Source organism: Mirounga leonina, unplaced genomic scaffold, assembly GCF_011800145.1.
Source record: "Mirounga leonina isolate KUSES-001 unplaced genomic scaffold, KU_Mleo_1.0 Mir_488, whole genome shotgun sequence".
In the NCBI taxonomy this organism is placed as follows: Eukaryota; Metazoa; Chordata; class Mammalia; order Carnivora; family Phocidae; genus Mirounga; species Mirounga leonina.
In genome coordinates, this window is record NW_023270777.1 from 5,800,366 (window position 1) to 5,814,167 (window position 13,802).

Here is a 13,802-nt window from a genome sequence, read left to right on the forward strand (position 1 = left end):
TGGATCTCTAGTAATTACTATTACCACATGATGCCTCAGTAGGATTATCATCATCTATACACACCCTCTGGCTTCATCTTCTCAGCCTCCCCATGGACCCTTGTTCTTGGGTTCCTGTCCCTGCAAGCCCCATGTCCAGTCTTGGTTATCAGGGATATAAATCCCAAGGGAGGCAGGCTTTTCCTGGTTATTCGGGTTCTACCACAGTTGGGCTTTGGCCCATTTATAGCCATCTTCAGTAACTCATCCTGAGAGAGAGAGAGAGATTTAGGAGTATATTCATTGCTCACAAGTGTTTTAATTGTTCCATTCTGCTTTTATTACGTGGCCTGGAACAGAGACCCGGTTAATACCCCCTATTATTCACTCTGTTCCTTCAGAGCCCTATTTTAGCCATTTAAGGGACAAATGGCAGAATTGAGCTCTTCTTAAGTCTGTTCCCTGTGCTGTTTGGGGATGATAATTTTATTCTGATTTTGTTTGAGTGTGCCACCATCAATCAGTCTCAGCATCTTAATGTAGAATCCCTTGTCTTTGTGCTTAGAGGTCTTTTTCAGAAGGGCCCAGCGCCTTCTGGTGGCTCAGTCATTAAGTGTCTGCCTTTGGCTCAGGTCATGGTCCCAGGGTCCTGGGATCGAGCCCCGAGTCGGGATCCCTGTTCAGCGGGGAGTCTGCGTCTCCCTCTGCCTCTGCCTATCCCACCCCCTTACTCGTGCTCTCTCTCTCTCTCTCTCACTTTCTCTCTCTCTCTCTCAAATAAATAAATCTTTTTAAAAAAAGTATTTCTCTCATTTAAAAAAAAAAAAGTAACAAAGGAAGCATCCTACATGTCTCTAGAGAACAGCTCTATCCAGAAAGCAGTTAAGTTCTTGCTTGCATGAGGCAGTGACTTTGTCCTCTGTGCCACCTCTGACCTTTCATATCCATAGCTTTCTGCCAAATATGGTACCCAACAAAGGCACAGGGGGACCCCCATCTATCCAGAGACTATCCTGGGTTCATCATGGAAAAGTCAGATCTACTACAAGTTTAACTGGTCCTGTCTCCTCTGCTTTTCCTGCCCAGGTGAGCGAAGTCTAAGGACCAGTCCTCAGATGAAATGGCAGGACTCAACCCAGTCCAATTTGCGTGAGCTTTGAAAGCGCCCCTCGTAGGCTCTGCCTGCAGCATCTTGCTCCTTCCTGATCACAAAGGGTCTCACTGAGGGGAAATCATTGTTCATTCCAGGCAATCTAAGGATTCTTGTCCTTCCACCCCTTGAAAATGCAGGCTTTCCCCATCTGCCACACCATCACCACCAGCCCCTCTTAAAATCTGCCAAGTACAACCCATTGCCTTCCTCTGCACTCTCTCGCTTTCCATTTCTTCCTTATGTCCCTTCTTTAATCCCCTCTTCATGAGCCCTCTCTCCCCCCTTCCCCCCGCCTCATGCGCTGCAGGCAGGACCTCTCTGGGCTCTTCTTCCTGCAGCCGCGTGGCTGGTCACCCCTGCTCAAGTTTAGAAGAGCAGTTGTCATGGTGAAGGGCACGGCACTCCTCTGATTCCCTCCCTCCCCCTCGGTCACATGGGCCATGACCACACCTACTCTGGATCCGAGATGGGCAAGAAAAGCATGGCAGGAAGGGGAGAAATTCAAGATGATGCTGTAGGAGTCCCCACCCACACCCCATCCTCTGACACCTGACACCCTCTCAGGACCCACCACCCCAGTTTCCATCAGCTGCACTTGTGAACTTAATTGGCACGTCCGTGGGTGCAAACATGAATTACAAACCAAGCCCTGTAATAACCCGAATCTAAACCTTGACTCAGATTCTAAACTAGAGCCCACACCCTCCCCAGGGTCCCCTCGAACCCTAAGCCCACGCCTTCCCACAATGCAATCTGTAGTCTGACGTAGCGCAAAACCTAACCAGGACATGCAGGAAACTTCTCCAGCGCAACTTCCAACCACCATAACCCATACGCTGGTCTGCACTGCGTAACAGCAGATCTGTGCTGACGTTGGAGGCAACTTTCCTTGCAGGACACGCTGGAGATGTGTTCCCGGGAGACGGAGTTTAAGAGCATCCTCTTTGCTCTCTGTTACTTTCACGGGGTGGTGGCAGAGAGACGGAAGTTTGGGCCACAGGGATGGAATCGTTCCTACCCCTTCAACACCGGGGACCTCACCATCTCTGTGAACGTGCTCTACAACTTCTTGGAGGCCAATACAAAGGTAGAGTTTCTGGCCGGTGCAGGGCAGGGGGGTACGGGGGGTGGGGCGCCTCTCCGAAGGATGAGGAAGCGCCAGCACAGGGAGAAAGGGCGCGCACTGCGAATGGTCTACACCCTCTCCAAGTACAGGAAGGAAAGGCCAGCAGAGGACCAGCGCGAGGCCAAAAAGAGCACCTGAATATGCTAAGTAATGGCAGGAAATTAGGAAAGTGCCCTGGTCTTTACTTTGTTCCATGTGCCGTTCGCCCACGGAAGGGACTTGTCGATAGAACCTGACTTAATGACCGTGAGAAAGGGAAGGCTTTTTTGCAAGGGGGTTGGCACCTTGCCTGCACTCACCCGTGGATGTAATTTTTCAAGCCTTTAACGAGCTCCCAGGCATGCCTGACCCTGCTAGGCACTAGGGGTGTGCAGGTGAATACAACATTGCTCCTAATCTTGAGCAACATCCTGTCTTGTGGCTTAGGCTCTGCACACAGATCAGGGCAGCCCCGATGTCTGTGTGGAGGTCTTTCTTCCCTGTCTCTCAGGTCCCCTATGATGATCTGCGCTACCTCTTTGGAGAGATCATGTATGGAGGCCATATCACAGATGACTGGGACAGGAGACTCTGCAGGACGTATCTGGAGGAATTCATCAGGCCAGAAATGCTAGAAGGAGAGCTGTCTCTGGCACCAGGTTTCCCACTCCCGGGCAACCTAGATTACATTGGCTACCATCAGGTAAGGCTCCGCTCATACGAGACCTGGGTCTTCCTTCAAGTCTGTCCTGCAGGACCAGGGAAAAATGGCCTATAGAACAGAGCTCATATGGAGTGTGGTTCTCAGCCCCAAGTTTGCCCTATTTGATTTGAGAGCTGTAGGATTCCCAGCCTCAAATTAGTGATACAGTTGAGCTTTCGGAGATCTTTCTATTCTTTTTTTTTTTTTTTTAAGATTTTATTTATTTTTTTGACAGAGAGAGATAGCGAGAGCAAGAACACAAGCAGGGGGAGTGGGAGAGGGAGAAGCAGGGAGCCCGATGCGGGGCTCGATCCCAGGACCCTGGGATCATGACCTGAGCCGAAGGCAGACGCTTAACGACTGAGCCACCCAGGCGCCCCGAGATCTTTCTATTCTTGATGTTTGGTTCAATAATTCTATTTGTTGCTCTTTTCTGCAAATAACATCTGGAGCATTCGTTTGATTATTTTCATCCAAGATATTGACAAAGCCGTGAGGAGCAAAATTCCAGGTTAAGAACCTAGCCAACTCTGAGTAAAGTTTAGCGATTCTAAATATCTTCGGAGGGACATGACCTTGTGGGCAGATCATTTACCCCTCCTGTTCTTCGTTGACTGATGTAAACACAGGCACACAGGCCCATTACACACACACACATTCCCAGGGAGCTCTTCCTGTACTGTTACTTTGAGTTCTCATTTTACTAGGACCACAGCTATTTTTAAAGTGCTCATCTTTGCCTATTTATCCTGCCATGGAAGATACATTAAAAGATAATTTAAAAAAAAAAAAAAAACCTTTTCTGTTGCTTGACTTTTGAACATGCCTAAAATAACTCTGAATACCAGCCTTAAGGGAAATACCATAGAAACATTAACTGCAAACCTAAAAAAAAAAAAAAAAGTTTTGAATTCATAAAATTTAAACAGAAGGGCACCTGGCTGGCTCAGTCAGAGGAGCCAGCGACGCTTGCTCTTGGGGTCATGAGTTCGAGCCCCACGTTGGGTATAGAGATTACTTAAATAAATATTTTTTTTAAAAAACCATAAAATTGAAAGAGATAAACTGCCAAAGTCATTCAAACCAGAAAAATTTGAACCTATGAAAAGAAATTTCAAATAGTAAGACTAAAGAAGGAATTTTTTTAAAACTGCTTGACCAAGGCCGTGAAATTTGTGCAAGAGCGCCCCCTAGTGTCTGCCAGATCATCCGACAAGAGGCTCGAGGCGGAGTTTGCACAGTTCCAAATGACTGAGACAGATTTTCATCTTCTTTACATCTCTCTTCAATCCACCAGTTTATAGATGGGTGCAGGCCACCTACCAAGAGTTCAGGAGTCTGCTGGGGGCTGGAAGAAATACAAAAATAAGCACATGAATTCGCCTTTAGGGAATGAGCCATCTTTTACTTAGGCAAGAGGATACACCAGGAAATCAAAATCAAATTAGGAGGGGCACTTTCTCACGGTAATGGAAAGAACTGGAAGGGGTACCCAGAAAACAGAGAAGAAAGTGAGGGACAGTTTTTTAGGGACAGCCAACGGTGGCCCACCATAACTGACCAGAGGGATGCATTGTTCGGATAGCACAATTAAAAAATGTTTTAATTCAAATAATTTTTGCCAGAGGCAGGAATTCCCTGATTAACAGCAAAACTCGCCTTGTCCCACCACTTGATTCACACGTAGATTTTGCACGCGTGGTCCCATGTTTGCATTTAGGTTTGTCATCTCTGATTGCGGTAAATGGAGAAGAGAAAAGGACTTTAAGGGCAAGAGGGCAGGGGTCCTAAGAGGGCTTGAGTAAGACACGAGGTAGGGGTCAGTGTTTCTCGAGGACTCTGGGAAGGCTTGTGTGTGGAGGGAGGGACAGGTGTAGACCAGGGAGCGGGCAGAGCGGCGGGGAGACTGGAGACGGATCCAGTCCTCTAAGCTTCCTGAAAAAGCGAATGCCCGCATGGGCATGGACGTTCTGGAAAACTGGCCCAGCACACGGTAAGTAACATGGTGTCAGGACGAGGCTGGCTGCAGGGATGTGCGCCACGTGGATAGGTGCCCACGACGGCCAGAGCCGGTGAGCAGCGCTCGCCTGGAGGGCCCGAGGTCGGCGGGCCCCACGGACGGCCCCCCGGAGGGTGAACCAGAGTGGGAGGCGGGAGGCCCGTCCCTGTTGGTGTCTGAGCTCGCCCCCGACTTTCAGTACATCGATGCCGAGCTGCCTCCAGATTCGCCCTACCTCTACGGCCTGCACCCCAATGCCGAGATCGGCTTCCTGACCCAGACCTCGGAGAAGCTCTTCCGCACCGTGCTGGAGCTGCAGCCCCGGGACAGCCACGCCGGGGACGGAGCAGGGGCCACAAGGGAAGAAAAGGTAAGTGGGCGGGGGCGGGGGCACTGCCGAGCCCCTTGTCGGGCGCCCGGCGTGGGCACAGGGAGCCGCTCCTCCTGCTGGTCGCCCACCACGGGCACCACAGGCCACGCCTTGCACGCCTTCCACTCGCACGTGGCTGGCGCAGCCTTGACCCGCCGCGCCGGTTGTCCGGCTTAGCCAGCGGCGGTGCCTGCCATTGGGCTCGGTTGGCTTTTCTGGTTCACCCCAAGACCATTTCTCTTCCATTTCTCTGCCAAAAGGAAGCAAGGCGGGAACAGTGGCGGCGTGGGGAGCTAGAGAGGGACCTCATGATTTCTCAGCGAACTGAGCAGTGCCGGTGGGCAGCTGTACTTAAGGGGGCCACCCTCATGCCACCAACTAGATGCTCGTTTGGCGAAGTCACTCTTGAAAACGAAAATGCCTTCTCTTGGCATGAATGACCTGGGATCTGAGTCTTCCATCACTGGGCACAGGACTTCCAGGAACGTCAGGAAGGCAGAGGGGCACCGTGGAATGGAGAGGCAGACTGGGGTGAGGTCTGTGCACCTGGTCCCTTCCCTGGCAGTCCTCCCTGTCCTGGGCTCCCCAGGTCTGTGCACCTGCTCCTTTCCTTGGCTGTCCTCCCCATCCTGGGCTCCTCCATGTCTGTGCACCTGCTCCCTTCCCTGGTCATCCTCCCCGTCCTGGGCTCCCCCAGGTCTGTGCACCTGCTCCCTTCCCTGGCAGTCCTCCCCGTCCTGGCTCCTCCAGGTCTGTGTACCTCCTCCCTTCCCTGGCAGTCCTCCCTGTCCTGGGCTCCCGCAGGTCTGTGCACCTGCTCCGTGCCCTGGCTGTCCTCCCCGTCCTCTGTCCTGGTCTCCAAATCCTGCTCGGCCTGATCAGGACTGAAGAGAACCCTGTTTCTCCATGTTCCGTGTATTTTGGGACAGTGCCTCCAGACTATCTTTTCATCTCTCTGTGCAGTGTCCAAATGGCAGCTCACTGATATGGGGCTGTTTCTTCAAATTTCGCTCCAGAGATAGAAACGTGATATAAATTTAGTCATTTGTCTTCCATCCCAGCAGCACTCTCAGGTACCGTTAAAATTCTGTTCTGGTTTTTGCTGCGACAGCCCCAGAGACCCCTTTCTGACAGAGAGCGGAGGTTTTACTTTCCTTTTTCAGACATCAGCTCTTTTTCTAGAGACTGTATTGTGTGTTAACAATACAAGGTAAAGTGAATATTAATAATCCTTTCTGTAGCTCTGTATAGCTCTCAGGTGCTGCCACATCCATCAGCTCCCTCAATTTGATCTCTGCATCAGCCCTGGGAGTTGGGGGAGAGGGGGCAGGTGGAGAAAGATGCTCTTGGAAATTTTTATAGATAAAAATGGAGGCCTAGCTGACTTGCTCACACTGACGTGGGTAACGCATAACAGAACTGTATTAACTGAGCCAAGGGTCTTTGGTTGCAAGCAACAGAGGCGAATTTAGCTGAAACAGGCAAGAGCGAGCCCACTGTGTCAAAGGAATCGACCTGAGAAAGGATAGAAATCCCAATGGCTCCAGGGTCCCAGGGATAAAGAAGAGTATCCTTTCAGGGCACTTGGGTCAGTGGCTCCATCCACTTCCTGTCCCTGAATCTCAGGCTTGAGATTCACGTTTTTCTGCTCCTGGGAATGAGGATCTGGTTGGCCTACTTAGATCGTGGGAGGATGGGGCCCCGTGATGGTACCCCAAAACGATGGGGAGGAGGGGACTTCACAAGCGGAGATGGGGAGCTCTTATAGGAGATGAGGAACAACGCCCATCCCAGCAGGTGCTCCTGGAGCCCAAGCTCTCATGACCCGGGAAGGGCTGGCTTCCTCTCGCTGGTGTGCACCCTCCTCCGTCCCTCCCCACTGGCCACATGTTCTATTATGTCTGCACTTGTTCCACTTTTCTTTCTCTGCTGACAGGCCTCCTGGCCTTACTCATTTACTTCAAAATGCCAGACTCAGCCTCCAAGTGCTTGCCCCCGAATAACCCAGGATCTCAGTGCTTCAGTTCCCATTTTCCAGGAGAGACACCCTGGTGGTTCCAGCTCCCCTGGTCTAATTGGCTGACAGTTTGTGTGGTGAAAGGAATCGTGGGCCTGGGAGGAGGCTGACATGATAGATGGGGATGCTTCTTCCGGGACCCAAGGACAGAAAGTGCAGGGCAGCCTCACAGAAACTCAGAATGGAGAGTGTGGATTTATGTATATTCATCACTCCGGCTTCCTGTGGCCCCATGACCACCCTGGGCTATCCTGTGCCTTTCCAGTTTGAGCCCCTCCGCTAACCAGGTCAGCCTCTGGGTTTTCCCAACTCCCGATTCTTAGGAAAGCACCTATGCTCTCTTCTTCAGCTGGTCAGCCCGTGGGTGGGCGACTGGCATCTTTACCTCCGTGTCACAGGGGAATGGAGTCCTGGAGGGTGAGAAGCCCTTCTTAACCCTGTGTTTCCCATTGCGGGGCAGGTCAAGGCCCTCCTGGAAGAAATCCTCGAGCGAGTGACAGACGAGTTTAACATGCCAGAGCTGCTGGCCAAAGTGGAGGAGCGCACCCCCTACCTTGTCGTCACCTTCCAGGAGTGCGAGCGGATGAACGTCCTCACCAGGGAGATCCGGCACTCGCTGAGGGAGCTGGACCTCGGCTTAAAGGTAAGGGGTGGGGGGTCTTGGTGGAAGGGGCATGGCCAGAGGACACAGCTGGACCCCGGGGGAGAGAGGGAGGAGGGGGTCCCGGGGACCTGGGAGCTGGAGAGTTGTCCTAGAGCAATCCGAATGCCCGAGAAGGCATCACTCCCAGAAAGTGGGAGCGGCCGGGCTGCGGGGAGGCTGAGACCCAAAGTTCTATAAAGTCTGAAGCCGTACTGAAGTTAGAAGTCAGCATATGCGAGCTGCCCGAGGAGACCACACTCTGAGGAGCAAGCTAGACGAAAATTTTGACAGCCTGGTGTCTTCTACGGACATAGTTGCTTTCGTGGGGGGGGGCAGAGGAGCACTGGAAAAAAGTAGAGGTTCTAGAACTCGACGGCCCCGGGGTCACTTCCTCGCTCGCGGCCTTAAAGTGGCTTAGATCTCACTGTGTCTCAGCTTCTTCACCTGTAAGAGGGATGATGGTCCGACTTCATAAGGCTTTGGGGAAGAATGAAATAAATTCATTTACATCGAATGTTTAGAACAATCCCTAGTGTGTAGTAAATACCCCCAAAGTATTAGCTGATAATTATTACCGCCTCATCAGAGAAAAGGATGGTCATCTTTTTACAACACCAAGGTTGTAGGAAAGATCCAAGATACTGCACAAACTCTGCATTTCTCTTGAGCAATGGAAGCGTCTGTTTCTACCCCCCGTTACTTAAACACGTTTACCTGATGTGCCAGGAGGTAATTACGTCAGGGGCCTGGCCCGGCCCCTCACAGAGAAGCACCTCTGTGACAGGCACACGGGGGGTCCTGCTGCCTCTCAGGAGCTGAGGAAGGGGACAGCATACAGAGCATACAGAGGCATGTTCATTAACAGAACCGCAGCCCCAGACAGAGGGAAGGTGAGAACCCAGTTTTGTAGCTCGGAGTTACGTGTGCGCGGGAGAAACAACTGTGTGTTTTGTCACAAGTAGTCACCTAGAAACTGTGGCACAAGACCGCAAATTCTACGTTAGTGGGCCTTTTTTTTTTTTAATCTGTTAATTTCCTCCTCCCTCGTATACATGGAGGGAAGTAAGGAGAAAGGACAGAAAGGGATGGGGAAGAGAGTATTTGGTAATGTTTCCAAATTACGGGCCAGCCTGTAATCAAATGAAATACAACCTTCCATAGGACGATCTCAAATGTAAAGAAGGACTTGGCGGGTCACATTATGCAGCTCTATTACCGCGATAAGCAGGTATCCACTAGTAATGACCTCGAGCAGGTTTGCTGCACTCTCAGCTTATGGAGTCCATGCACTTGGCACAGTCTATTTACCCATCCGCCTTCCAATTCGTGCATTTTTCGTCCAAGAGCCGCGGCCGTGGTCGGGTGGCATGAATCATGAGCATGCCTGGGTGCAGATGAAGGGGGCAGGTGAGGAAGTGTCTCTTTGCTCTCAGTCTAGTTCAAGCAAAGCTGACCACGAGCAGCTCAGGCAGGTCTGAGCACTCCCCGCTGGAGGGCGCAGGGAGATGGAGGGGGGAAAGGCTTCTCCAGGAGGAGGCCTTGGAAGAACGAGCAGGCAGGCAGATCATAACACAGGGCACACAGAGAGATGTGGGAAAAGAAAGAAAAAAACAAGTCTGTGGCATCAGGGGAGGCACCAGCGGAGAAAGGGTGAGAGTACAACAAGGGGGACAAGGAGAAGAATCTTCCAGACGTGCCAGCAGAGGAGCCCTAACCCTGCTCTGAGTCACCTGCTTTGGCCAGAGCAGAGGGTCCACTCAGGTGAGTGGACAGGCAGTCAGGACAGCTGTGGCTTGCCTTTCTCTCCTGGTCCCTCTGGGAGCTGGAGAACAGGCATTTTAAAATGCTGTCATCTAAACCCAGTCTCGTGGCCTGGCCGTCGGGCCCCCCCGGGGGATTTCAGTCCCACCTCTGCAGCCACGTTTTAAGCAGTGGCCAGGTGATTCTGGTGATGGGCGGTTTGTGAAGCACAGTGTTAAGACAAGCAGGTGGAGGGAAAAGATGGGAAAAGGAGCGTACGAGGGGACGGCAGCCGAGTTCAGGGAAGGGAGGGTGTTTAAGTCTAGGGGAGAGAGAAAGAAAGGAAAGGCAGCAGAGACGGGAGTGACCTGAGCGGGAGGGTCCACAGGATGGCCCCACTGCGCAGTGTCTGACACATTCAGACTGAGGTTCTCCTGAACAGTCACTTTCAAGTTCTAGGAGTGCGTCAGGTGGTGCACAAGGGGACTCACGCTACCCAGCACATCAGACAGGCAAACCCACTCTGCCCAGCCAGGGCACCAAAGTCAGGAGAGGTCTAACTAACTTCTTTTTAAAATCATGAAGTCAGTACTCTTAGCATTTATGATAAACTTTTATTTGTATCCAGTCATAATTGGCTGGATGGGAAACCGTAAGGCTACCACCCACAAAGTATCAGCTGAACTGAGAGGCACAGTAATGCTAAGCTCGAGGACTGTAGGAGCTCAAAGCGCACAAAAGTGGTAGAGGAAGATAGGGTAGGCACCGAAGAGAGGTCAATTCATCATAACCATGTTCCCACAGAGAAATTTACCACAGTAAGACATCTGGCTCCTAGTCTTACACAATGAAGACAGGTTCTGTGAGTATCCAAGCTGACTGGTCAAAGGTACTGACTCCCACTAACCAAATGCACAAAAGCCTGATGTACAAAACTCCTAAAGGCCACTTTCTTTCTCTATATTAACTAGGTATAACCTTCAAAGGGCCATATACTGATGGCAGTGGGCCCAGAAAATCCTCTGCCTAGGTAGATAAATTCTAAGAGAAGCTAAATTCCTAGACCTTCACTGTCTACAGTAGTGGCCAACGATAGGTTAGCACTTAAAATATGACTAGTCCAAATTGAGATGTTCTGTAAGCATAAATTAAACACCATATTTAGGAAAGAGGCTGGGAAGATGGTGGAGCAGGAGGACCCTAAGCTCACCTCGCCCACAGATACAACAAGGTAACACATCATTGTAACTAACCCAGAAAATGACTGGCAGAACCGACTCCACAACTAGAGGTAAAGAGGCCACAGCAAAGAGGGCGGGAAGGGTGAAGACACAGTGGGGAGCTACAGCAACCGTGGCCGTCCATGGGAGGCAGGCAGCTACGGACACAGAAGGGGAGAAACAGACCATCACACAAGGGAGCCCTCACAGGGCGGACAAATCCCCATAACACCTGGCTCTGAAAACCAGAGAGGCCAAATTACATGAGTTCGTATGACCAGTGCGACTTAACACCTGGAATTGTACCAGTCAGCAGGCTCAGCTCCGGGAGAGCCAGAGGCCAAGAGGAACCTGAGTCCCCGCCCTCAAGGAGGCAGCACAATGAATGAAGGGTCTGTGCAGATACAACAAACATAGAGCAGCGGTTTGAAAAATGCCTGGGGCATAGGGGAGGGAGAGTTATTTACTGATCTCAGAGCAAGTCTGCAGGGGCAGAGATGCTAGGAAAACTCCCCCAGGAACAAACAAAGGAGTTGCCAGGAGCCATTTCCCTTCCCCTGCCCTCCAGCGTAACCACACCACCACCTGTGGGAACCACATGCTTCCACTGCGCCCCATGCCTCCAGCCTGATGCCATGGGTTCCCTCCTCCAGAAGCCCAGTGCAAACCTTGCTAAGACCACATCCTCCCCAGCTCACACATTTTGCAGATCCACTCCCTCCAACCCAGCTGGCCTCAATCCCCAGGGCAGCGGCAGGGCCCCTCCCTAGAGAACCAATGCACAAACCTTGCCAGTGCTGCACACCCCGCACGCGTCGCGGATCTGCCCCCCTCCATACACTCCGGGCCAGAGCCCATCCGAAGTGGTACCTCAAAGCTCGCGGTGTGCAGGCAGCTCCGTGTCTGGGCCAGCACCGTTCAAAAGTGACTTCTGCCTTGGGGGGTGGGGGCTGGGGGGGCAACAACCACACACACAGACACACACACACACACGCGCACGCGCGCACCAGCCAGACGGCAGCCCCACCCAACAATGAAAGCTGCTCAGGGGACAACACAGGAAAAACGCTCTGCAGTTTGCTGCCACTACATCTCTGGCAAACGGAGTCTGACTCAACTCAAACCCACGGGGCCCCAGACTGGCCCACTAACAGGACATGGACCAAACCCTGCCCACAACAGGTGAAGAAAGCCACTGCAGACGACTGGACTGAAGGAAAGAGTGGCTCAGCCCCAACAGGAAGGCACACGTGTCACACAGGAGACACCCCTGAAGCGCTAGGTTCCAGCAAACAGGGCACTATTTTCAAAAGCAGGACATGCAGCTGACATTCCTAACACCGAGAAACAGACACAAACAGATAAAATGAGGACACAGAGGAATATGTTCCAAATGAAAGAACAGGACAAAACCACAGCAAGAGACCTAAGCGAAATGGATACAAGTCATATGCCTGATAGAGAATTTAAAGTAATGATCAAAGATACTCACTGGACTTGAGAAAAAAATGGAGGACATCAGTGAGACCCTTACCAATAAGATAAAAAAGAACTAATCAGAGATGAAGAACACAATAAATGACATTAAAAATACCCTAGAGGGAATAAATAGCAGGAGGGAGGAAGTAGAGGAATGAATTAATGAACCAGAACACAGAGTAACGGAAAGTCATCGAGCTGAGCAGGTGAGAGAAAAAAATTACACAAAATGTGAAAAGACTTAGGGAATTCAGCGACACCATCAAGCATAATAACATTCAAGAAGGTAGGGCTCCCAAAAGGAGGAGAGAGAGAAAAGGGGGCAGAAAAATTATTTGAAGAAATAATAGCTGAAAACTTTCTGAATCTGGGGAAGAAAACAGAAATTCCAACAAAATCAACCCAAGAAGGTCCACACCAAGACACACAACAAAAAGTAGTGATAAAGAGAATTTTTAAAGCAGCAAAAAAAAAGAAGTTATATATAAGGGAAACCCCATAAGGCTATGAGTGGATTTTTCAGCAAGAACTTTGCAGACCAGAAGACAGTGACATGATATATTCAACGGGCTGAAAGGAAAAAATCTGCAGCCAAGAATACTCTTCAGTAAGTCTGTTATTCAGAACTGAAAGAGAGAGAGAGAGAGTTTTCCAGACAAAAAGGAATTCGTCACCACTAAACCAGCCTTACAAGAAATGTTAAAGGGGACTCTTTGGGTAGAAAGGAAGGACCATAATCAAGACTAAGAAAAGGAGGAAGCACAAAGGCAGTAAAATTACCTGTGTTTATAAAAATCGTTCAAGGGATTCACAAGATAAAAGGATATAAAGTATGACACCACATACCTAAATTATGGGGGACAAAGGAGTAAAAATTTAGTGCTTCTAAAACTTTTTTTTTTTTAAAGATTTTATTTATTTGCGAGAAAGAGAATGAGAGACAGAGAGCATGAGAGGGAGGAGGGTCAGAGGGAGAAGCAGACTCCCTGCTGAGCAGGGAGCCTGATGTGGGACTCGATCCAGGGACTCCAGGATCATGACCTGAGCCGAAGGCAGTCGCTTAACCAACTGAGCCACCCAGGTGCCCAAATTTAGTGCTTCTAGATTTCAAACTTAAGCAACCATCAATTTCCTATAGACTGCTATATGCAGAAGATGTTATACACCAACCTAATGGTAACTTCAAGTCAAAACCCAGTAATAGATATGAGAAAAATAAAGAGAAAGGAATCCAAACAGGTAACTAAAGAAACTTACAGTGAGAGAGCAAGGGAAGAAAGGAACAGAGAATATAAATGCAACCATAAAATAAGTAACAAAATGGCAATAAATACATACATACCTATGAATAATTCTTTGAATATAAATGGACTAAGCCCTCCGATCAAAAGACA

General features: G+C 50.3%; 1 protein-coding gene across 1 annotated transcript in view; it reads left to right on the plus strand.

The window, feature by feature from the left end:
- The window catches only part of DNAH9 (dynein axonemal heavy chain 9), a 339,619-nt gene that overhangs the window by 296,971 nt on the left and 28,846 nt on the right, over positions 1-13,802 (plus strand). The window contains exons 64-67 of the mRNA XM_034989621.1: positions 2,028-2,219; positions 2,749-2,940; positions 5,139-5,309; positions 7,787-7,969. Of these exons, the coding sequence (XP_034845512.1) occupies positions 2,028-2,219; positions 2,749-2,940; positions 5,139-5,309; positions 7,787-7,969 (738 nt within the window). The remainder of the gene's footprint in view (positions 1-2,027; positions 2,220-2,748; positions 2,941-5,138; positions 5,310-7,786; positions 7,970-13,802) is intronic.